At 45.5% G+C, this 26939-nt stretch overlaps 1 protein-coding gene across 1 annotated transcript; it reads right to left on the reverse strand.

Annotated features, from left to right (window-relative positions):
* Positions 1-893: 893 nt before the first annotated feature.
* LOC124137409 lies at positions 894-26732 on the reverse strand. Its single transcript, XM_048402500.1, has 17 exons — positions 26413-26732; positions 23207-23416; positions 22833-22899; positions 21978-22147; positions 21547-21714; positions 16081-16197; positions 14450-14566; positions 13654-13860; positions 12281-12605; positions 7668-7843; positions 7311-7454; positions 7050-7166; positions 4818-6371; positions 3812-3951; positions 3427-3478; positions 2437-2678; positions 894-1665 (listed from the first exon to the last, which is right to left on the reverse strand). Exons 1-17 carry the CDS (start codon positions 26585-26587, stop codon positions 1492-1494), a joined length of 4155 nt encoding a protein of 1384 aa, XP_048258457.1. The 5' UTR covers positions 26588-26732; the 3' UTR covers positions 894-1491.
* Between the last annotated feature and the right edge of the window lie 207 nt (positions 26733-26939).

Here is a 26939-nt window from a genome sequence, read left to right on the forward strand (position 1 = left end):
TAGGCCCTAAATAAATAGTGTGTTGGCAGTGGTGAGAAAATAAATAGTTTGTTTTGTGGAAAATACCCAATCATCAAAAAGTTGTGTCAATAGTGAACATGAATAGATTCTTTAGTCGTGCTTAAGCTGGATATAGCTGGGAAAAATTGATTGTTTTCAAACCACCACCCAACCCCCACCTACAAATCACATAGCTGCTCCCTTGTGCTTAGCATGTGAGTTTAGTTTGACTCTTCTGTGAACATTATTTCAGTTTTATCACAGCGTGTCAGCTTAATTTGAGGTTTCTGGCGGGCCCAAGGGACGCAACTCTGCACAGCGAATTGCGGCGCCTTAGACGACTGGGCCCCTCGTGCCCCCGGTACTTCCTTTGACCTGTACAAGAATATCAGTACCTCTCTACAAGTGGATGCGTCTTTACTGAAAATGTCTGTCTATGACAGCCCGGCAGACAGCCAGCGAAGGCCGCGGTCACACACCCTCGATTATCCAGTGTATCATGTCTTCATTTTATCAGAATTCAGATATAACACACTGGATAATCGAGGGTGACGATCAGTGTATAGATCGCGTGCCACTATGTCATTATTTATTATTTGAAGGAAAATAAATGTTACACATCGAGTGGAGTGGAATGGAGTGGTTGAGTGGAGTGGAGTGCAGCCGATTTTGACGGCGAATCCTAATCAGGCTTTGTGTGTATGACAGTTAATATATAACGTATTGCAGTTGGGAAAGTATGACGTATAACAGTGGTAAAGTAAATATTAAAAACTTGAAAATGCCATTTGCTGGAACTATCAAATATTTTTATGCTTACAAATCACAAACAGGAACATGAATGACATTTTAATGTTTTATTGAGTTCTGAAAACAACAACAACAACAACAACAACAACAACAACATAATGGTATCCACCTTTTACAGGAACACGTGGGCAATGAAAGGCTTCAGCTTCAGCTATATTGCACGACTTACAGGAACGCCGTCACAGTGACGCATGTACATGGAGCAAGAACACTAACACATCTGTACGGATATTCCACATCTGCATGTACGGCAACACCAAAACATAAACAATTACAACGTGGCTATTATTATCAAGATATTCTACATTACAGTAAACTACGTTTATAATGAACACCCTTTTAACGAACTGACGGATATAACGAACTGTTTTTGGTCCCGTCCATTTGCTGTATATATGCTGTATATATGCTTATAGCGAACTCCGGTTATAACGAACAAAAAATAGTGGTCCATTTGAGTACGTTATAACCGTAGTTTACTGTATATCAAAACTATGTGTCAACAGAGAACGACTTAAATGTCTGAGTGGACGTCTTGAAGCGTCTTCTCAACTCCATGCCTCAGCCAAGTACTTTCTTTAATAATAAACGACCAATAAATAAGATGATACATATTGAATTAAAAGGATAACAGTCACATCGAAAGTAAGTGTAATGTTGTAGCGTCTGCGCTGGTGACATTTAGTCGCTGGTGTGGGATGCTGCCCGGTGCTTCTCCCGCTCTTTGCGCGCCATGGTGTACGCCCGTAACATTCTCGAAACCAGACGGCCGTAGTCGATGATGTCGGTGTAAAAGTCGCTGTCCATCCGGGGTCTGGAGGGGTGGAGTGACATCCACACACTGAGGAGATGACCCTGGGGGAGAGAGACACACCTGACAGGACGGGGAGGGGTAGTGTTTCACGCCGCACCAGCAGGCTTAGAGCAATTCCTGGGACAATAGGCATGCAGATATATTCTGGTGTGTGGCAGTTACTGGCGGGGTGGGGGTATCTTATGTAGGTAGATACACGGGAACGCCATGCCTACCGTTAATAGAGTGCAGTGTAACATGCCCTCTTCCACAAAGGGATCGTAGCGCTATCGTCCATAGTTAGAGTATGGGAGTGAGGACAGATGTTTGTTTGTTGTTTAACGCCGCACTCAGCAATATTCCAGCTGTATGACGACGGTCTGTAAATAATCGAGTCTGGACCAGACAATCCAGTGATTGACATCATCAGCATCGATCCCCGCAATTGGGATGCGATGACATGCATCAACCAAGTCGGCGAGCCTGACCACCCGATCCCGTTAGTCGCCTCTTACGACAAGCATAGTCGCCTTTAACAGCAAACATGGGTTGCTGAAGACCTATTCTACCCCGGAACTCTTGAGTTCACTGTCTGGCAGGGCAGTAATGCGGGGCTCTTCATATCACATAACGTATTATTCCAATTTCAAGAAACTACATCCCTATAGCATCAATAACGACAGTGGCACAACATAACGGTTCGATTGAGCAAGGATTCACTTGCACATGGACATCGAAGTCTTATCGTTCCTGAAGTGTTCTTCGCGCAGGTGTGTGACATTAACTGACAGGATACGCAGTATTCCCCTAACACGTGCGACGGGTTGACATACCTCCTGTGACACAGCCAGGAACACGCTCTCCTCCTCCACGAAGCCGCTGACCAGGCCTTGGGCGTGAAGGCGCCCCACCAGCTCGGCGACATGGCGGGCCACATGTAGCACGTGCATCAAGGACAGCTGATTGGTTGAAGCGAGGAATGATGTGAGATCGAGGCTATCAGGTGGCTGTGTGAACACGATGTCAGTGTTCCCCGCCCGTAGGTGTTTGATGACGCTCTGGTAGTCACGTGACACTGTCGACATGAGACAACGGGGTCGTGAAAGTATCTTACAGAGTGGTGACACATTTTTATATCACAACTAGTACCCAATCCATTGGTCGTCTGACAATAAAATATGTTAAAATATGGCCTAGATATATCTTGGAAGGTGAATGTTGCGGAACGCCGCAGTTTTTGTTCCAGGTATGTCGCACAGAATAATCTGAATCACCCCTGCAGCCATTCGTCACCACTCGCCCCTTTCCGTAACCTGCAAGAAGACTCGTCTCCCTATCGATGAATCTTATGTGCGATAATACAACAAACCAATCAAAATGCGCGTATGACTTCAAGTATTTCGGTCAAAAAATCCCTCAGGAATAATTTTGTATTTTACATATGTCTTGCTTCCTTAAATATACGCAAGACACAGTTATATATGTTCAATCATACTGTATAATAATGCCGGTCCCGATGTGCTTTAAATTGCATCCGAAATAATATAATATATGGGGAAATATACGTGAATCATTACGCAACGAGTTAACAATTCTTTTAGCTATGCCTTTTTGCGCTTGGACGGAGCCAAAATAATATTCTAATAAGAGCCCCCTATTTCTTATTTTGAGAGCGCTCTGGGCGCTTATTACGTCGAATACAGTATTCATAAAATCTGAGAGGCTCACCTTGTTTGCTGTATTATAGACTATAGACATAAGACGAGAAATAGACCAAGGACACAAACATGACATCAACCTTGAGAACAGCATAGAGCACTCACACTTCTCCCGCTTCGTGGACTTGTCACTGGTGGAACTGTCCACACCCAGCACCTGCAGCAAGACGCGTGAAGTTGTTAACTACCATGGAACTGGTTAAATACCATGGATACTAGTGCTCACAAACACCCGCAAATCTGAAAACACATAACGGTTATACCACAGACCACAACGACTGGCGACTTTCTCTATCCTGTCGTGGGGCGGTCGGGTAGCCTAGTGGTCAAAGCGTTCGCTCGTCACGCCGAAGACCCGGGTTCGATTCCCGACATGGGTACAATGTGTGAAGCCCATTCTGGTGTCCCCCGCCGTGATATTGTTGGAATATTGTTAAAAGCGGCGTAAAACCATACTCACTCACTCTATTCTGTCGTGGTGGAGACTGACCTGGGTCCTGAGGGTGGTCCAGCCGATGGAGGATAGGGTGTAGATGACGGGGTTGAGGGCGGAGTTGATGGGGAGGACGAACACCGCCACCCACGCGTACACTTCCCCACCGATCACGTGACCACTCATCGCCACCAAACCTGGAACAGCAATAGACGACACATGGCCACAGTTGCATGCTACCGGAAGAGGGCGAACTCTGGGAATGACTGACAGATGATTCTCGCCGCTGGGCAGTATTGTTCCAACTATACCACAGTGGTATAGACATGATCAGTTGTGAATGAGGAAAACTAATGATTTATAACACAAGCAACGATCAGGGGCATGGTGTCTAGCAACCAGGCAGGTCACGTGATGTATTCACCGGATCTTCATTGGAGACATGCATTGACCTGTACTTCCACTGAATCCGCTAGACAGTGGTGGTGAACTAGTACTGACCCGTGACAATTATAAAGAGCATGCACTCACCTGTGACTTACATGGCACACGCATTCACCTGTGACTTACCTGGCACATGTCCTCACCTGTGACTTACATGGCACATGCCCTCAACTGTGACTTACATGGCACATGCATTCACCTGTGACTTACCTGGCACATGTCCTCAACTGTGACTTACATGGCACATGCCCTCAACTGTGACTTACATGGCACATGCCCTCAACTGTGACTTACATGGCACATGCCCTCAACTGTGACTTACCTGACACATGCCATCACCTGTGACTCACCTGGCACATGCCCTCAACTGTGACTTACATGGCACATGCCCTCAACTGTGACTTACATGGCACATGCCCTCAACTGTGACTTACATGGCACATGCCCTCAACTGTGACTTATATGGCACATGCACTCAACTGTGACTTACCTGACACATGCCCTCAACTGTGACTCACCTGGCACATGCCCTCAACTGTGACTAACCTGGCACATGCCCTCACCTGTGACTTACCTGGCACATGCAGTCACCTGCGACGTATCTGGCACATGCACTCACCCATGACAGTGATGGGGAACCAGCACAGGAAGTCTGATATGACGATGAAGGACAACTTCCGGGCGACGCTCAGATCGATCCTTCTTTGTTGCTGCTGAACTCGGCGCCCCGAGATCCTGATCTCACGATAGATGCCGGCCTGGCCCATGGCGATGACAACGAAACAAAAGAAATTAAAGACAACAAAGATGGCAGTGGAATATGCCCATCCGGGAGGCTTGTCTCTGGTGAGAGGAAGAGCGAGGCAGACACCAGATCGGGAGAAGAACCCGCCACTGAAGTACGTCAGAGGAAGAAGGGGGACGGCTGCCATGACGACACTGATGCTCCAGATGATGATGCAAGATGTCACAGCTCCCTGACGCCCCAGTCGGGCACCACTGAACGGGAACTTGATGGCGATGAAGCGGTCTAAGGTGATGACGGTCAAAAAGAGGACAGACGCTTCCGCTGACACCATGGACAGGAAGCCGGACATACTACACACCCAGCTGTGTCTCCAGGTGACGTTGTTCCAGCTGTAGCTGCCCCTGAAGAAGACGTCAGCACTGGCTATTATCAACATATACACTCCCATGAGGAAATCAGCGATGCCGAGATTCGCTACGAACATGCCGTTACTTTTTCTGAGTCCTGTCTTGTCGAACACCACCCTGTAAGCCAACACCGCCATGTTGCCAAGCAGGGCCGAGAAGCCCAGGACCCACATGGACACTCTCAGAGCCAGGTTCCTCATCAGGTCGGAGCAGGAGGAAAACTCGTCGGCTGGGGGCAGGCACTGGTCAGAGGGGACGGTGGCCGGCCGGGCGCAGCAGAACATGTAGGAGTCGGTAGAGAGGTGCCCCAGGGTGGACAGGCCCGTGAAGACGTCCCCTGTGAAGGAGCTGATGGGGTTGTTTCTTATGTCCAGTTTCTTCAGATTCACCAGACCTTGAAATGCGCCATCTTCTATCTCGGTGATTCTGTTCCCTTCAAGGGTCAAGGTGACCGCCCCACTGAGGCCTTCAAATGTCCCGGTCTCCAGGACATCTATAGCGAGGCGAGAAAGATCTACTGCCACAACATTCATCAGACCTGAAAACGCCCCAGGAGACAAATATCGTAACTTCCTATTCCCAGCTAAAACCAGTGTCTTCAAATTCTGCAGATCGCGAAATACATTAGGTCCTATGATTTCCAACAAGTTGTAACTTAAGTCAAGCATTCGCAAATTTCTCAACCCACTGAACATATCATTTGTTATGTGACCCAGAACACCATTGGAGAGGTTTAACTGGTAGAGTTTCGTCAATGCACTGAAGGACACCTCGTTTATGTCTTGGTTGTTTAAAACCAGCGATCTGGCGCCGCTTGGGATGTCGGAGATGTTGGTGCCGCGGTTGTCGTTGCAGTATACTGATGGGCCATCACAGTTACATCCGTCAGGGCAAATCACGTGACACAGGAACTCGTCCTCCCCGCGGGGGCAGTGGGACACGCCGTCACACACGTGACTCCATGGTAAACACGTGCGTGACGCGTGACAGCGGTACAGACCTGGGCAGGTCCAGCTCTCTGAAAGAGAACCGTTAGTTGTCAGTTTTTGGTATGTATGAAAAAATTGCCTGGCTACACTTATCAGTTGATGACTCTTAATACTGCTCTTTTGGAACGCACAGTAAGTATATCAATGTCATTAATTTCACATGTCCCTGAGGTAGATTTAAATGTAATTCTTTAAAGAAAATTATGCAGGAGAAGATGTTGACGTGGCGATTGTGGCAGAAGTAAAATAAACAAATAAAATCAATTTGTTTGTCTATATGTCTTTTCCTTTTTTTCTAGGCAGTAGTGTTGATTGTTAAAGGCAGCAAATTGATTGATGCTCTCTCAAAAAATCTCTCTACGCCGAAAGTGTGAGAGTTACCTCCCTTCCTCACTTTCTGGACAGACATGATCATTCGGGAAGTGTCATGAGGTGACATTTTTTATATGCTCTTGCGTGTGAGTGTAAGTGTTTGTGTGTGTGTGAGTGTGTACGTCGTGCGTGCGTGTGTACGTCATGTGCGCGTGTGTATATTCGTCGTGGGTGTGATCGTCGTGTGTGTGCGTGTTCGTCGTACGGGCAGTTTGCGTACGTCTTGTGCGTGTACCGCGCGTGCGTTTGTGTGTCTGCAGTTTATTTTTGTTTTTGCGTTTGCGTATTCATCGTGTGTGCATTTGTGTGTTCGTCGTGTGGTACGTGTGTCTTACCACAGTCCATCTCGTCATCCCCACCGGGACAGTCGGGTCGGCCGTCACAGACGAGGCTGACAGACACACAGTAGCTGTGGGGGCACTTCATGTAGTCAGAGGGGCAGGTCTCCTCCCCTGCAACACAGTTATCAAGAATGTTACCAAACCACATTGACAATCTACATAACATTGATGATGTTTTAACATCAAATATCTGATGTCAACTGTTTCACCCCAGAACGTGTTTAGTTTTGGATGAAGTGAAGCAGGTGCACCTACCACAGTTCCTCAGGTGAGTGAGATCCTTGCAGCCGATTGGCTCCTTGTACTGGTCGTACTGGAGTCGACAACGGACGCTCGGCGACACAGTGAAGCCATTCCCACACAGGAAGCTACGAGCCTCCAGGTCGGCCTTGGACAGCACTGAAACAAGGAAGTCTTATGATGATACACATTGTCCTACACTAACACCAGGGTGTATGACTAACCTGTCCCTGGCCGACACTCCGGATCACCCCCACAGACATACGATGTAGAGTCGACAACACACGCACACAATGCACACACACACACACGCGCGCACGCACGCGCACGCACGCGTACACACACACTGTTGACAACCTAACACATACATACCCTGTAGACACTCCAGAGGTCCCAATCGGAACTCCATTATCTCTGACAAGTCAACCTCGGTGGTAAACAGCTTCAGAACCGGAAGAGCCTCGGTGTTGAAGATGTAGTCAGCGTCCTCCCGCCATTCGTTATCGTCTGCTGCGTACCAAGAGTCACGTGTCCGCTCACAGTGACATCTGGTGATTAAAAGCAGATCATAGTTAAAATCTGTTCTTGATATGATCCGGTAACATCACGACAAAGGCAGCAACGTCATACGGCAAAGAAAGGAAGAGGCTTGAATCTACAATCAATGGGGAACCTCTGGCAATGTATTTATCGGTTACAAAGTTATCACCACAAATGAAATCGTTCGGCCTACGTCGATATAAGAATAGAAGTCGAAAAAACGTTGGTGAGTCAATAAGCGCACGTTTAAAATACTATAGTGGCGTCATCCTGTTGTTCTTAATGTACCTTCAAAAGTCCGCAAACACAGCTGCTAATATCCATGCCCAGGGCAGGGCAGTCGAGGGAATGCCCTCGACTTTCTTACCTGACTCAGTGTGTTACATCACCAAAGATTTATAAACATTCTTTTGATGTGCATCTAATGCTTATTTTTGACTGGTGAAATGTTCCATGAAAATCCCATGACGTCAATTGAACCTGCTTCACATATCATATTAAGTATTGTAAGATACTGTTTTCTCACTGAGCCACCGGGGCAGGTGAGTTGAGGTTAGGAATCTTAATGGTCACTGACTTCAGTTGTCTGAATGCTGCATGTGATTTTTCTCTCGACCGCTGTCATCAAATTCGACATCCTCACACACTACCCTTCCTTCGGGGGACATACTCACTCACCGCCATTCCTGCGGAGGACATACTCACTCACCGCCATTCCTGCGGAGGACATACCCACACACTGCCCTTCCTTCGGGGGACATACTCACACACTGCCCTTCCTGCGGGGGACATACTCACTCACCACCCTTCCTTCGGGGGACATACCCACACACTGCCCTTCCTGCGGGGGACATACTCACTCACCACCCTTCCTTCGGGGGACATACTCACTCACCGCCATTCCTGCGGAGGACATACTCACACACTGCAGTTCCTGCGGGGGACATACTCACTCACCACCCTTCCTTCGGGGGACATACTCACACACTGCCCTTCCTGCGGAGGACATACTCACACACTAGGACATACTCACTCACCACCCTTCCTTCGGGGGACATACCCACACACTGCCCTTCCTGCGGGGGACATACTCACTCATCGCCCCCGATCCCTGCGGGGGACATACCCACACACTGCCTTTCCTGCGGGGGACATACTCACACACTGCCCTTCCTGCGGAGGACATACTCACACACTGCCCTTCCTGCGGAGGACATACTCACACACTGCCCTTCCTGCGGAGGACATACTCACACACTGCCCTTCCTGCGGAGGACATCTTCACACACTGCCCTTCCTGCGGGGGACATACCCACACACTGCCCTTCCTGCGGGGGACATACCCACACACTGCCCTTCCTGCGGGGGACATACTCACACACTGCCCTTCCTGCGGAGAACATACTCACACACTGCCCTTCCTGCGGGGGACATACTCACACACTAGGACATACTCACACACTTCCCTTCCTGCGGAGGACATACTCACACACTGCCCTTACTGCGGAGGACATACTCACACACTAGAACATACTCACACACTTCCCTTCCTGCGGAGGACATACTCACACACTGCCCTTCCTGCGGAGGACATACTCACACACTGCCCTTCCTGCGGAGGACATACTCACACACTGCCCTTCCTGCGGGGGACATACTCACACACTAGGACATACTCACACACTGCCCTTCTGCGGAGGACATACTCACACACTGCCCTTCCTGCGGAGGACATACTCACACACTGCCCTTCCTGCGGAGGACATACTCACGCACTAGGACATATATACTCACACACTGCCCTTCCTGCGGAGGACATACTCACACACTGCCCTTCCTGCGGGGGACATACTCACACACTAGGACATACTCACACACTGCCCTTCTGCGGAGGACATACTCACACACTGCCCTTCCTGCGGAGGACATACTCACACACTGCCCTTCCTGCGGAGAACATCTTCACACACTGCCCTTCCTGCGGAGAACATACTCACACACTGCCCTTCCTGCGGGGGACATACTCACACACTAGGACATACTCACACACTGCCCTTCCTGCGGAGGACATACTCACACACTGCCCTTCCTGCGGAGGACATACTCACACACTAGGACATACATACTCACACACTGCCCTTCCTGCGGAGGACATACTCACACACTGCCCTTCCTGCGGGGGACATACTCACACACTAGGACATACTCACACACTGCCCTTCCTGCGGAGGACATACTCACACACTGCCCTTCCTGCGGAGGACATACTCACACACTAGGACATATATACTCACACACTGCCCTTCCTGCAGGGGACATACTCACACACTGCCCTTCCTGTGGAGGACATACTCACACACTAGGACATATATACTCACACACTGCCCTTCCTGCAGGGGACATACTCACACACTGCCCTTCCTGCGGAGGACATACTCACACACTGCCCTTCCTGCGGAGGACATACTCACACACTAGGACATATATACTCACACACTGCCCTTCCTGCGGAGGACATACTCACACACTGCCCTTCCTGCGGGGGACATACTCACACACTGCCCTTCCTGCGGAGGACATACTCACACACTGCCCTTCCTGCGGAGGACATACTCACACACTGCCCTTCCTGCGGAGGACATACTCACACACTGCCCTTCCTGCGGAGGACATACTCACACACTGCCCTTCCTGCGGGGGACATACTCACACACTAGGACATACCCACACACTGCCCTTCCTGCGGAGGACATACTCACACACTGCCCTTCCTGCGGAGGACATACTCACACACTAGGACATACTCACACACTGCCCTTCCTGCGGAGGACATACTCACACACTAGGACATACTCACACACTGACCTTCCTGCGGAGGACATACTCACACACTGCCCTTCCTTCGGAGGACATACACACACACTGCCCTTCCTGCGGAGGACATACTCACACACTAGGACATACCCACACACTGCCCTTCCTGCGGAGGACATACTCACACACTGCCCTTCCTGCGGAGGACATACTCACACACTGCCCTTCCTGCGGAGGACATACTCACACACTGCCCTTCCTGCGGAGGACATACTCACACACTGCCCTTCCTGCGGGGGACATACTCACACACTAGGACATACTCACACACTGCCCTTCCTGCGGAGGACATACTCACACACTTCCCTTCCTGCGGAGGACATACTCACACACTAGGACATACTCACACACTGACCTTCCTGCGGAGGACATACTCACACACTGCCCTTCCTTCGGAGGACATACACACACACTGCCCTTCCTGCGGAGGACATACTCACACACTAGGACATACCCACACACTGCCCTTCCTGCGGAGGACATACTCACACACTGCCCTTCCTGCGGAGGACATACTCACACACTGCCCTTCCTGCGGAGGACATACTCACACACTAGGACATACTCACACACTGCCCTTCCTGCGGAGGACATACTCACACACTGCCCTTCCTGCGGGGGACATACTCACACACTAGGACATACTCACACACTGCCCTTCCTGCGGAGGACATACTCACACACTGCCCTTCCTGCGGAGGACATACACACACACTAGGACATACTCACACACTTCCCTTCCTGCGGAGGACATACTCACACACTGCCCTTCCTGCGGGGGACATACTCACACACTAGGACATACCCACACACTGCCCTTCCTGCGGAGGACAAACTCACACACTGCCCTTCCTGCGGAGGACATACTCACACACTGCCCTTCCTGCGGGGGACATACTCACACACTAGGACATACCCACACACTGCCCTTCCTGCGGAGGACAAACTCACACACTGCCCTTCCTGCGGAGGACATACTCACACACTGCCCTTCCTGCGGAGGACATGCCCACACACTGCCCTTCCTGCGGAGGACATTCTCACACACTGTCCTTCCTGCGGAGGACATACTCACACACTGCCCTCCCTGTGGGGGACATACTCACACACTGCCCATCCAGCGGTGGACATACTGACTCACCGAACTTCTTGTGGGGAACATACTCACTCACCGAACTTCTTGCGGGGAACATACTGACTCACCGAACTTCCTGCGGGGAACATACTCACTCACCGAACTTCTTGCGGGGAACATACTCACTCACCGAACTTCTTGCGGGGAACATACTCACTCACCGAACTTTCTGCGGGGAACATACTCACTCATCGAACTTCTTGCGGGGAACATACTCACTCACCGAACTTCCTGCGGGGAACATACTGACTCACCGAACTTCTTGCGGGGAACATACTCACTCACCGAACTTTCTGCGGGGAACATACTCACTCATCGAACTTCTTGCGGGGAACATACTCACTCACCGAACTTCCTGCGGGGAACATACTGACTCACCGAACTTCTTGCGGGGAACATACTCACTCACCGAACTTCCTGCGGGGAACATACTCACATGTCTAATGATCCTTGACAGGTCTTCCTCAGAAAGCAACAGTAGAAGGGACTGGAGTTTAAGGTGTACTTGGGGCCACGCCATTCGTTCCAGTACACATTGCCCTTCCGGATGGTGTTACTATGGTGACAACGCATGCGCAAAAACTGTCTACAATATGAAGATTCGTCTTTCACCGCGTTAATCTGTTCCCTCGTCGCCTGGTAGATCATCTCGACATGCGCAGTGCCCTCTTCCTGTGTGATGCGGATAATGTCCTCCTTGTCGTGATGCACGAGCGTGTAGGCAAAACTCTCGTCAAACACACACTGCACTGAGAAAGGCTCTGGTGGAAAGAGTTCAGTGTTACCGGACAGTACCCTGTTACATACCAGCACCGTGTATATGTGTTATATGGTAGTGTGTTTTGTTGTTGAACAGTGATTGTTACATTGTTTCTGTTGACGCTCATTGCGTTGTGTTTGGTCAGTGATCAGTCGTCAGGAAGTTAGTATATTTAGATGCTTGTGTGGTGTGTAAACTTTCGGCCCGGTGTACCGCTGCCGGTGACAGTATGTTATAGAAACACGTGGAACTTTCCAGTAACTGGTTAGACTTTTTAAGGGGACAAGAGTTTGTTTACGTGTCTCTCACACATCTCATCGTCAAGACCAGCTTTCATGTGAGGATCGCTCATCATCTCGGATTCGCTGCCCAGCCCTTCAGGGAAGCTTGGCCACTGTCGCAGCTGGGTGAATATACATTATATCACTGACTTTTGCTATCAACAATGTCTTTGTGTATTTAATACTGACCACTGTCATCATATTATATGTTGCTACTGAATATTGTACTACCACTCTATTGTTTACTGCCATTGTAATTTCTGTGCAGTAATGTGTATTGATTTTAAACTTAGTGAATTTTGTAATACATTTTGTTGATTGTATACCACTTGTTGGTTGTTTGTTGGTTTCACAGTAAGTTCTTTTACGTACAGATTTATGGATTGACATATTGTTTCAATTTGGGAATCGACACGTAACACATGTAACAAACCAGCACCACGTATGATATACCACCGACGAATATATCGTAGCGGCACCGTGTATAACATGCAACATTCCAGTACCACGTATGATATACCACCAACGAATATACCGTAGAAGCACCGTGTATAACATGTAACATACCAGCACCATGTATGATATACCACCAACGAATATACCGTAGCATCACCGTGTATAACATGTAACATACCAGCACCACGTATGATATACCACCAACGAATATACCGTAGCATCACCGTGTATAACATGTAACATACCAGCACCACGTATGATATACCACCAACGAATATACCGTAGCAGCACCGTGTATAAAATGCAACATACCAGCGCCGCTTGGGCTGATGAGGAACTGGCCGGGTTGCGTCTGGCCGAGGTGGAACCAGTCGTTGCACGTGGCTGGCGGTTGAGTGATGCAGCTGGCGTCCTCATCCTCGTGGTAGGCACCACCACAGTCCACGTGGCCGTCACAGCGCTGACGCAGCGGAATGCACGAGCCATCATAACACGTAAAGGTTGACGCAGGACAGAAGTCTGGATGGATGCAAAGATATGACATTGATAGTGTTTTGTGTGTTCTTTTACGTTGTTTGTTTATTGCTAAAGGCGGCATTCAGCAATATTCCAGCAACATCACCTTGGCCACCAATCGAGTCTAGAACGGAAAATCCAGTGATTGATGTGAAGTGAAAGGGTCCACGCTGTTGGTATGCGATGAGTGAGTCAGTGAGTTTGGTTTAACGCCACTTTGAACACTATTCCAGTTACATCACGACGTGTTAGTCTAATGTGGGAGGAAGGCTCGAAGTGATGCATATGTCAGACGTTTCCCATTTGGGTGAAACCCACGAGTAAGGGTATGGTACTGACAAACCTAGAAACAATCGGCATACGATGACACCCGGTCAGTACACCACGAGCAGCATAGGTTGCTGGGGGCGAGTTCTAACCCGGAATTGTTGGACATAGAGTGACCACCTGACTTGTACTTCTGGGTTTGTTTCGGCATACAATTCCCACTGACCATGGTATTGAAAGGTCTATGTGGTCGTGAGAAGGTTCACTGCAGGAACGAAGAGAAATAAAATCATTTTATGAAAGCAGATGTGAGTAAAGTACAAACCACAATGCTCCTCGTCGGAGTGGTCAAGGCAATCTGACTTGAGGTCGCATCGCTGGGTGACGTCCACACACTGACCGCTTGTACACCGGAACATGGACGCAGGGCACGCTGGGTACTCTGGGATAATACAATTGGGATATTTGACTTACAAACATCCATGGATGGACGTGGAGACAATAGCGAATCTCTGAGGGCAGCGTCATGAACTACATGGAGTAACCGCGTGGTCACCACATCGTCACAGACTTAATTTTGCATATGGTCATCACATTAACCTCAGTTGTTTCATATTACATACTGATACTTCTTTTGTTGTTTGTTCGTCCTACAGAACCCACTTTCAGTTCACTATACAGCTAATCAGTACAATGCATTACATATTTAAACTGTTGATACAAGTGAAGGAAGATTATCATCGGGACAATACACAAGACTTTCATTAAGACATCTGCTACACATGGGTAAAAGTAAATAACTGTTCCAGTTTAATCATATAGCGTCTTTTCCAATAGTATGGCTTTATGTACAGTTTTCTTAAGCTATCACACGATTGACACTTGAGAATGAAATTGCAATCATCTTCTATTTCTAGAGGACATACATGATATTCTGTCGGACGAATGTAAACCTTGGCGTCTTCAAGTTTCTGTTGATAACGTGAGATGCAAGCCTCAACTTGAATATATACTGTCTGTTAATGACTAGAAAGGACTTTTTTAATAATATTGTATTGAGGGTATCAATAGGACATCTAAACAATATACATTTAGAACAAACATAAATCTGCCCTCTAACTGCCTATGTGGCTTCATAAACAAATGTCTGCTTTTTCACAGGTACATAATTAGAAATTAACTTCTGCTTATTCCAAATGTCTCATGTACCAATGGAAATAATATATTATAAACCTTAAACATTTAAGAGTATTTGTTTATTCCAATTTAGTATACTTAAATGTACATGTAAACAACCTTTAAGATTACAGTTATTGGTTACTATAGTAACTTACTTCAATATTTGATCATATAAACAACCCAATAAATCTATATAGAATACTAAACGAGCTCCCGTGTAATATCAATTCTATGAAACGAGTGAATAGTTCGGCGTTTTTCCACTTTTATAAACTCGTGTTGATATATTTGATATAAAAAAACACGAGGTTGGGATTCTCGATATATCATAGCATAACAAGCTGATCTATTAACATCGAGCATTCATTTACAATATTTCGATAGTATCTCCCTCATGTGAACCCAACACTTGAGACGTGTAAGATAAAATACTACCGACATAGTAACTTAGATAATGACTAGGTATAATAACGGGTATCAATTAACGGAGCATCGCCAGACAACGATGTAGCTGATTGGTACAGGCTTGTGGTTCAGGAGTGATTGTGTGAGTATTGGTTTACGTGGCTTTTAACAATATTCCAGAGGAGGGAGACACCAGAAAATGGGCTTCACACATTGTACCCGTGTGGGGAATCGAACTCGGGTCTTCGGCGTGACGAGCGAACGCTCTAACCACCAGGCTACCCGACCGCCCCTGTGGTGGAGCACGAATCTCTTTGTTTGTTTACATGGAACTGATTCATATAATCTGCATGGTTTGTATCCCCATCTTACTGCAGCCGGCTTCATCCGCGGAGTCTGCGCAGTCGGGGTGCGCGTCGCAGTACAGCTGCAGCGACACGCACTGGCCGTCACCGCACCGGAAGCCAGAACACACAGCCTCACTTTCATCTACAAGAGAAGAGCGAATCAGCGATTAAACATGAGAAGCCTCACGCGGATGCATGAGTGCGATGGCAGATGAAATTTAGAAGAACAAAACCATACCTTAAACAAAGTATTTTTCCGTACATGTAAATTTCGTGAATTTTTTGGTCGGTGACGTTTTGATTACGTTCCGTGTACGCCGCTACAGTGTAAGTGTGTACAACTGAACAAAGTATACCCTGTCCCCATGGCAACAGACATTTTGCAGCTCTTAGCAATTTCCGCTATTCATCTGCAGTTCAAGTTCCTTACAGCGAGACGGCATCGCGTAATGTATACTGAACAACAAAAGTTCCTGTGACATTGAATAAGATTTAATGCAAAGTTATGTTTTTTACCAAATCTGAAACAATTTCGGTTTGCAACAGATAAAAGACTCCTGTAAGTGTTCAAATGGTTTAATTTGCCGTAGTAACTTCAGAAAATGCGTGATTTCATAAACCACATGAACTTGCCAAAATGTCAATTTACAAATCAATAGCGTGTGTGTCCACCTCTGGTTGCGATGCAAACAACACATCGTCTCATGGAATGGACAAGGTGTCGCACAAAGTCCTGTGGGATATCTGTCCATATCTGCTGGAGCATGTTTCGAAGTTCCTGGAGTGTCTGTGGAACACGTGGTTGACGTCGAAGGCGCCGATCCATCTCATCCCACATATGCTCGATTGGTGATATATCAGGGGAGCGAGCCGGCCAGAGGATGACATTCACGTTGTTTTGTTGAAGAGAATCCTGAACATGTCGATCAATATGAGGCCGGGCGTTGTCATGTTGAAAGGTAAAGCCTGGGGCATGACGACGCAAAAACGGTAGAACAACAGGGGCGATGATCTCGTTCCGGTAGCGCTGTCCATTGAGATTTCCCTCTCCCACTATGAAACGGGTCTTCAGTCTTGCTGTAATCCCACCCCATACCATAACGCTGCCGCCCCCGAACCGATCTTCTTCCATGACACAATGATTGACGTAACGTTCACCTCGACGTAGGTACACTCGAATCCGTCCATCGCTGTGGCTGAGGTGAAAACGAGACTCGTCAGTGAATAGAACTTGTCCCCACTGCATGGCCGTCCAGCGTAGACGCTGTCTGCACCACTGTGGACGTGATTGACGGTGGTTTCCTGTCAAAATGGGACGTCTGGCGGTTCTTCTGGCGACAATCCCTGTACATCTGAGGCGACGAGGTACGGTTTGTGAAGATATTCGTCGAAGGCCATGGATGCTTCTTGCAGTCACTGTTGCTGGCTGGAATCGATTTCGTAGATGTGTTGTTCGAATCCAGTTGTCTTGTCGATTATTGGTTACGCGTGGCCTGCCACTCCGAGGATGGTCTCTGGCTGCATTCGTCTGTTGCCAACGTTGCCATAAACACCAAATGGGGTTTCTGTGGACGTTAAATTTTCTTGCAACATCTCGATCCTGCTTCAAGCATACCAATGGCTCGCAGACGCTCATTTTCAGACAGGCGTGGCATTACGTAATGTTGAATAATTGCGTAATTTTGTTGTTTTTCTGAGTGGTTGTTGTCAGCACGATGCTAAACAATGCAAATTGAATCCCGTTAACGCACATGTTTTTGTACCCATTCTCGGGTAGTGAAATGCATGGGGCTTGCATAAAAGTCAACTTTTGCATGGAATGCATGCTTTTCTGTAACAGATGCGTTTTTGTGACTTGATTCCATACTACAATATTGAAAACCAAACTTTACTTGTTTGGAAAATACACTAAAATATTGGTGTCGCAGGAACTTTTGTTGTTGAGTATATAATAACATTGTCTTCAGGTGTACGTGATACACAGAGTCTCAACATGAACAAATTGTCCTCGGAGTCTCATCTGGCAACACCAGAAGAAGCATGTCATTTTGTTATATGTGATAAATGATAAACAAGGAGGAAATATAAATTACTTCGACACACAACGGGTACATCAAGCCGTATTCCCTTGTGATAAGTCCAGTATAGCTGATACTATGGTATGGTATACTATGGTATGGTATACTATGCATATGGTATGGTGTACTTCACAGGATACAGTTGTAAATAAATTTGGTCAAATGTTGTTGGATTTATGCTATGTTTTTAAACTTAACATCGTAAATGGACGTGTATATGGTGATACTAATGGGGAATTTACTTATTGTAGCCAACATGGATCTAGTGTGAACGATTATTTTATAAGTTCACCAGATTTTTTTCAGTTTATCAATATGTTCACTGTCGGTGATCGATCTGATTCTGATCACTTTCCATTAGAATTGATGTGTAGATTTCCAAATATGGGTAAGAGGTGGAACAATGATTCATGTATGGATCCACAAGCATCAGAGAAAATTGTATGGAATGATCATTACTCCAGTTTGTTTCTTGATAACCTGAGATATAATTTTACTGAAAACAAAGAAATGGTCCTTAAAGAAATTGATAATGCTATTGAAAACGCAATTAGCCACTTTGTCGACATTGTATTAGACTCTGCTAGCTGCATGAAAAAGACAATACGACATAATCCACAATTTGCAAATCAAAAACCACTAAGTCTAGAATGTAGACAAGCGAAACGAGAAACACGTAGGGCACTTAGGAGATTTAGAACACAAAGAACAGTCGCTAACAGAATTGTGTACTGTAGACAAAGAAATCATTATAAATTTTGTTGCAGAAAATTTAAATCCATTTCACGTAAGAAATCAGTTGAAAGATTGCATAGAAGCATAAATAGTCAATCTAGCTTTTGGAAACAGATAAGATCATTACAAAACAAACCCAGACAGAAGAATCATATAACGAAAGCAGAATGGCTTTGCCATTTTAGAGAGGTTTTTGCAAATGACAATGTTTTTTCTCCTCACCTAGATGATGAAAATGAACTCAGTTCTAATCAGTTTACAGATATTGATGCATTCATACTAAATTCTACGATAACTGAACATGAAATTACATCATCAATAAATAAGTTAAAAAAAAGGAAAATCCGCCGGGCCCGATCAAGTGCTGATAGAAATGCTTAAATGTTCCCAATTGGATATAATGCCATTTCTTCATAAATGTTTCAACAAACTCTTTGATAATCAAATATTTCCAAACAGTTGGTCTTGTTCAGAAAAAGTCCCTCTACATAAAAAAGGCGATCCGAGAAACCCTGACAACTACAGGGGGATCTCATTAATGAGTGTTCTGGGGAAATTTTTTACCTCTGTTTTGAATAACAGGCTTACTAACTGGGCGAATATGAGAGATAAGATACCGGAAGTTCAAGCTGGTTTTAGAAAAAAATATTCAACCATAGATCATATTTTTACATTATATGCTGCAATTCAAAAATGTCTAACACGTCGTAAACACAAGGTTTACGTTGCTTTTATTGATTTTAAAAAGGCATTTGATACAGTTGATCATTAAAAATTATGGTGTTGTTTAAGATAAGCTGGACTACAAGGGAAGATGTTTAATATACTACAATCAATGTATTCAAATATCAAGTCATGTGTACGTAGTGATTATGGTGTTACTGATTTTATCAAATGCCTATCTGGTTTACGTCAGGGATGTATACTGAGTCCTCTGTTATTTTCGTTTTTCATTAGCGAATTATATTATGAAATCTCAAGTAACGGCAAGCATGGTATACAGATGTATCCTGACATCCTTGAACTTCTTATGCTCCTTTTTGCCGATGATGTTATTTTACTATCTGACACTGTTATTGGTCTACAGAATCAGTTGAATGTATTAGATAAATATACTAAGGAATGGAATTTATCTGTAAATTTAGATAAGACAGAAATTATAGTATTCAGAAAAGGGGGTCCTTTAAATTTTAGGGAAAGATGGTACTTAAATGGACAACAAATTAACGTAGTTAATGGTTATAAGTATCTCGGCATAATGTTTAATTTAACACTAAATATGAACAAATGTGTATCTGACTTATCAGTGCGAGGGAAACGAGCTCAACTTAATATAATGTCTGTTTGACATAAACTTGGAGTTATTACTCCAAAAGTATTTTTTAAATTATTTGATACTCAAATACAGCCAATTTTATTGTATGGATCTGAAGTGTGGGGTTACCGAAGATATGAATGTTTAGAAAGAATTCACCTACTGGCATGTAAAAAGTTTCTTCGCGTTGGAATAGCAACACCAAATAATATGATATATGGAGAATGTGGAAGATACCCACTTTACATTAATTCACAAATAAAGTGTTTAAAATATTGGTTTAATATCATCCGTATGCCAGAACATCGGCTTCCTAAAAAAGCTTATTCATTTAGATAGTATCGGTAAGGTTACATGGGTATCGCATATTAGGACACTATTATTCTCACATGGATATGGGTATATATGGCTTAACCAATCTGTTGGTGATAAACATTTATTTCTAAATGATTTTCGTAAAATAGCAATAAATATGTTCTATCAAGGGTGGCAATGCAACTTGGAAAACAGTTCACGTTATGATTTGTACAGAACATTTAAGACTCTATTAGAGCCAGAAAAATATCTATCAGTTTTAACAAATAGTCACCTAAGAAATGGATATATTAAATACAGACTTGGCTTGTCAAAACTTATGATTAACTATGGACGGAATATATCACTTGAAAGAATACAAAGAATTTGTCCATTCTGTAACTCTGCAATAGAAGACGAAATACATTTTACATTTGAATGTCCTTATTATGCAGAATTACGTACTAAATATATACCAGCATGTTTCTTATCTAAGACGAGTAGAATAGCGTTTGTTTCTATTTTGTCATCGAATGATGCCGATGTAATGTTTAAACTGTCTTTAATTGTAAAACATGGGATGGAACTACGAAATATCATGTTGAGTGGAAATTCATAATTTTAATTACCTCACCCTAGAAAGTCCTCATGATTATCACCGATTGTTAAATGAATGTTATATTTATATAATTTTTGTTGTATCTCCCAATCTGTAAATTCTCACCCACTGTATTTATCTGAACTTGTATATGGGCCGATGGCCTTTGATACAATAAACGTCTTTGACTTGACTTGACTATAAACGGTTGCAGACAGCCACATTGCAGATACTGTTTGTTTGTTTGTTTGTTGTTTAACGCCGCACGGCAAGCGTAGTCGCCTCTTACGACAAGCAAAGTCGCCCTTTACGACAAGCATAGTCGCCTCTTACGACAAGCATAGTCGCCTCTTACGGCAAGCATAGTCGCCTCTTACGACAAGCATAGTCGCATCTTACGACAAGCATAGTCGCCTCTTACGGCAAGCATAGTCGTCTCTTGCCGAAACCTGAAACTGTCACATGACGCACCTGAAGCGGTCGTATTGCAGTCTTCGTCGGTGGCATCGTAGCAGTCGGCCACACCATCACACCTGTACACGTGGCTGATGTACTCCCCATTGTCACACCTGTACAGATAGGTGATGTTGGTGATGTCTGGCGGGGAGTGAGTGAGGGGAAGCGTTGGACGCCCTGAGTCTGGGGGGAGTAGATAATGTATATTGTTATACGTAGTTGGTTCATGTACTGAGCACTCAGTGGCACTCACCTTACGAAGCAGGAAATGTCAGAAACAGATAACAATTGAATACGCAATTCTAATATCTCCTTCATTAATAACAATATCGCATGTTTAAATTGTGGCCAGTGCCTGTGATTAAAGATGATATATGCCAGGTTGAAAGCACGGTCCAGACACAGAAGAGAAGAGGTCGGGAGAAAGGGCGAACAATCAAACCAACTATTGAATGATCCGATGTTTTTCTCGCAGACAAACTGGGTAATCTGGTCGAATGCGCATGCGACATCATGCCACGTGGCTGTGGACTGCAGAGTTGATATGACCAGCATGCCACACAACTCCTGGTCCAACCCGTCTGGCTGGGAGATCCTGGTCCCCGGATCCTGGTACCTGCAACAACAGATAGGGGGCAGACATGACCAGCATGCCACACAATCCCTGCCCCAACCCGTCTGGGAATACTTCATCCAATTAGGAATGATTTGCTATTTTCCCAGGTAAACCTGTAGCCGAAACAAAATCCACGCTGCCGAAGAATGATGTCACACAATCAGCCAGTTAAAACTCTGAAATAATGTGATCCTCATTTAACTCTTGAGTCAAATATTTCGTACAAGGGGGGTATTCAAAAGGAAGTGAGGCAAATAATATCCCTTTTCAATATATTAACGTCATTTCCTTTATTCCAATTATTCTTCAAGCTACTTATGCCAGAAACAGACACCCCTGACTGGTCCTCCAACCACCCTTCTGTGTCGTCTTCAGATCGGGGTCGGCTTTCAAAGTTCGGAACAGATAGAGTGTAAATTAAGGGCCAAGTCTTTGCCGTCTCAGAATCCCAAGGGTTTTCCCGATGGCTGTATATTATCGCCGAATCAAGAAACGATTCAGATTTAAGTCAGAAGCGTTCAATCTCTTTTTGAGATGACTGCCAAACATCAACGTAGATTCGATGTCTGTGGACGCTACGTTTAGAAAAACATCTGAAAAGACGACAAACGCGCTCGGCATTAAGAACACATAATTTCTTTTCTCGAAAATTCCCGATACATCCTACTACCGGAAGATGTCTCACCAGTCAGTGTAGGACAGCGGTCGCCCATCAAGCCACGACCAGCCAGCCCCAGCAGTCTTCCTCAAACCTGCAATACATATCAGTGAATGCGTGAGTTTAACACAGTTTTGAATAGTTGTTTTCATTTATATCACAACCAGACAGCTTACCAAGGGAGGAAAGTCGCAAAGGGGTCTTTGACGTTTAATACCACTTTGGTTTAAGCCCGAACACGTGTGTAGTGCAGACAGAGCAAAGGTCAATGCCAGGGGCAATCATTGACCCTGTCATGCCTAAGGGACGCAACTCTGCAGAGCGGATTCAACCGCTATAAACAAATGGGGCACCAAGTGAATTAAGGAAAGGAAAATTGGTTATATGAGTTGAATACTGACCAATGAAGACCTCTCGGCGGCGGAAGACGTTCGTTGCGAGTATGAGTGCGTACACGGCCGCCATCTCCTGCTGGTCCCGAATGCTGACAAGATGGCCGCCACTTTGGCTGCAGTTGTCACGTGCTTCCCCCCACGTGATCCCAGCGTCGTGCACGTTGAGCTTGTACGAACTGTCGCCCAACGTGTACCATCCGTCGTCGCTTGGTGCACCTGGGCAAATATAGTACATCTCGTCTCTCCTATACATGGACATGTAGTTATATCTGAACAGATAGTTTTTGTTTTAGTTTTGTTTTATGGAATAAAGAGAGAGAGAGAGAGAGAGAGAGAGAGAGAGAGAGAGAGAGAGAGAGAGAGAGAGAGAGAGAGAGAGAGAGAGAGAGAGAGAGAGAGAGAGAGAGAGAGAGAGAGTATTCAAAAGTAATTTGGGGAAATAGTTTCGATATCCCTTTTTAATATATTAAAGCTGTTGCCTTTGTTCCATTTATTCTTCAAGCTACTTATGCCAGAAACAGACACCCCTGACTGGTCCTCCAACCACCCTTCTGTGTCGTCTTCAGATCGGGGTCGGCTTTCAAAGCTGTTGAAAGCCAAAGTTGCGGATGTTGGTTGCCTCCTATTTGCCATCGGCATCAGCATCATGGCCCCTGGGACTGGAGATCGCATGTGGTCAAGCCTAAGTCCCCCCTTTGATTCCCAGAACACGTGCTTCCACTGTAAAGACTCCCATGTGCTGACTCCACGTCTCACTCACCACCTGTAACTAGCCGTGCATGGAAGATGGCTGGGTCCTCAATATACAATTCTGATGTCAATCTTGAACACTATGATTTCGAGGTACCCATCAAGCAGTTATCTTCATCATACCCACATGCTCATGAGGTATTGCGGAAACACTGTCATAAGATATTCTACCTCAAGCGAAACCACAATCATCGGTTAATGTTCCGATATAGAACATATACAGTTCTAATGCGTTATCGACAGCCATTGATATATATAGGCTAACGATATTTTGATAATTTTTTAACTTGAAGTTTACACGATATACGGCTTTTCCATTGGACGAGAGGGCGGTCACATGACCGCGAAAGTGACGAAAGTGTTTGTTTGACGCATCTTTTTTTCACCTTTCAATGATCAGCCAGTTGATCAATGGTGACTAATACATGTAACCGCCACAGGTTCATTAACAACTTCGGAAATCTCTCCCGTCACGTTTATCGTGTCGGCCATTTTGACGTCTTGTACTCGATGTAAATGTATTACGACGCGCTGTCATTGTGACTGACTTACTGAGGTAGTTCTTTACAGACCTTTCTCATCTAATAAGGATACGATTTGAACACATGTGCTGCGTAAGATGTTTCTGAAGAGCAAGCTGTGCATCCATACGCCCATGTCACCTCTCTTTTTGAGGAACTATTTTACACCGCGATATAGCTGGTTGTTGTATGGCTGTCAGTGTAAACATGAAGTCACACGTACTAAATAAAATTGTGTTTAGATCTTGGCATATATCCTTTGAGGTAGGAAATTGTGATAATTTTTTTATAAGAATTGACTTTAGCTTTGTGTGAGTTCATTGGAGTATGAACCTTCATAGAGTGAGGGCCAAACATTGTATGAACGTCGTCGCAAGCTCCGACGTTCATACAGTTTTGCCCTCACTCTATAAAGGTTCATACTCCAATGAACTCACACAAAGTGAAGGTCAATTCTTAAGTGATCATTCCTATGGTTTGTGTCTGGAAATGCTTGTTAATTTAGAAGTATCACATGGGATTTGATACCTGATTTGAATCATGTTTTGATCAATTAGAATCAAGTATCCCTTGTCCCCTAATCCAAACTTATTTACAGAATGAACTCAATGTAATGTTTCAAACACTTCAGATGTTTTTTCACGTGTTTAATACCTAAAAACATGGTCGCTAAATTAGCCTTAAAGAAAGGCTAACCGTCTCCCGATAATTTAATCTCAATACCTTTGCTTGTTGGAATGTTTTGTGAACGCTGCATTTTAGATATTAAAGAATTCCATCTATTGCTTTGCGAATGTTTAAAAGTGACATTGAGAGCCATTAAGACATATATAGATGGATTATCATGAGTGGGGTTCATTGTTTATAGTGAGTGATTGAGTCAGTGGTGTTTAACATGCACAGAGAAGGTATAACATGTACGGTGAGGATATAACATGCACGGGGTGGGTATAACATGCACGGGGTGGTTATAACGGGGAGAATATAATATGTACGGGTGGGTATAACGAGATGAAAATAATATGTACGGGCTGGGTATAACATGTACGGTGCGGATATAACAAGTACGGCATGGGTATAACGAGATGAAAATAATATGTACGGGGTGGGTATAACATGTACGGTGCGGGATAGGCATAACATGTACGGGGTAGGTATGACACGTGCGCTGGGTAGGTATGGCACGTACTGGGTAGGTATGGTATGTACGGGATAGGTATGACACGTGCTGGGTAGGTATGGCACGTACTAGGTAGGTATGTCACGTACGGAATAGGTATGGCACGTACTGGGTAGGTATGACATGTACGGGGTAGGTATGTCACGTACGGGGTAGGTATGGCACGAACTGGGTAGGTATGGCACGTACTGGGTAGGTATGTCATGTACTGGGTAAGTATGGCATGTATCATGAACTATGTGTGGGGTGACTTGCACGTGACACATCTTATCTCGAGGCCCCTGGGAAGTCGCCAGCTGGGACATTCCAGCTGTTGTCCGGGAGTGCCTCCCGCCCCTATCTCCCTGTACCAGTGGTTATAGACACACGGTGCTGTGATTTATCTTGCCGACAGTCAGAGTGCGCGTAGAAATGTATTCTGGAGTTCACTGTGTAATGGAAAACTTTCTTGCTTCTTGAGTGGTTGTCAGAGTATAAATGCTTGTCGTACGTGCTGATAGCGTTGACTCATCCCATAGCGTTGACTCACCCCACATAATGACCGAAGTCGATCTAATTGACAATCTTATGAAAGTGAGGCAGTGAGTGAGGCTTATATAATTAAGTCGCTTATCCCAGCACCATGACGGCGTGAGGCTAACATTCGGCGTCATGTGTTCATGTGAGAATCGAACCTGGTCCTTGGATCAATGTACCCGCTAGATTACACTGTAACATCATTACTATGATGTAACTTCTGCAACAAGGCAGTGCCAACATACCCGCGTCCATACCCAGGCTTGTTCTCACTAGACTGTACTTGATCCGGAAGCCGGTCCCACGCCGACCCCCGTCACTGTAGAACTCCACCCCTAGAGAGCTCCAGCTGGACAGGATGTCACCGTTGGGTCGTCGTTCTGTGCAGTGTCGTGCCAGAGGGGTGCGCGTTCCCTCCATGTCGTAGTCAAACAGCTGCACGTAGTCCCCGTCACAGTCCTACAGGGGGATCATAGAACGCACGAAAACATATATGTCTTTCATCAGGGGACCAAATCATCGATATATTGTATGATTATATAGACGTCATCGGACACTGTGGTTTTTAAACGGCCGAGCAGTGAATAGAGGAGCGCCTAAAGGATAACATATATTTTGCAGACGATAGTGTGAAATGACCATTTGTTGTCCAGAAAAAAAAGCATGCACTTCAGGTCCTCATGATTCCGGTTATCTCGAACAATGCCTGACTTCATGTCATCCACTCCCTCTCCACTATATAACCTTGCTACACGTACACACGCCAGCAAGC

This window comes from Haliotis rufescens, unplaced genomic scaffold, assembly GCF_023055435.1.
Source record: "Haliotis rufescens isolate VD_foot unplaced genomic scaffold, xgHalRufe1.0.p SCAF_26, whole genome shotgun sequence".
NCBI classification, from domain to species: Eukaryota; Metazoa; Mollusca; class Gastropoda; order Lepetellida; family Haliotidae; genus Haliotis; species Haliotis rufescens.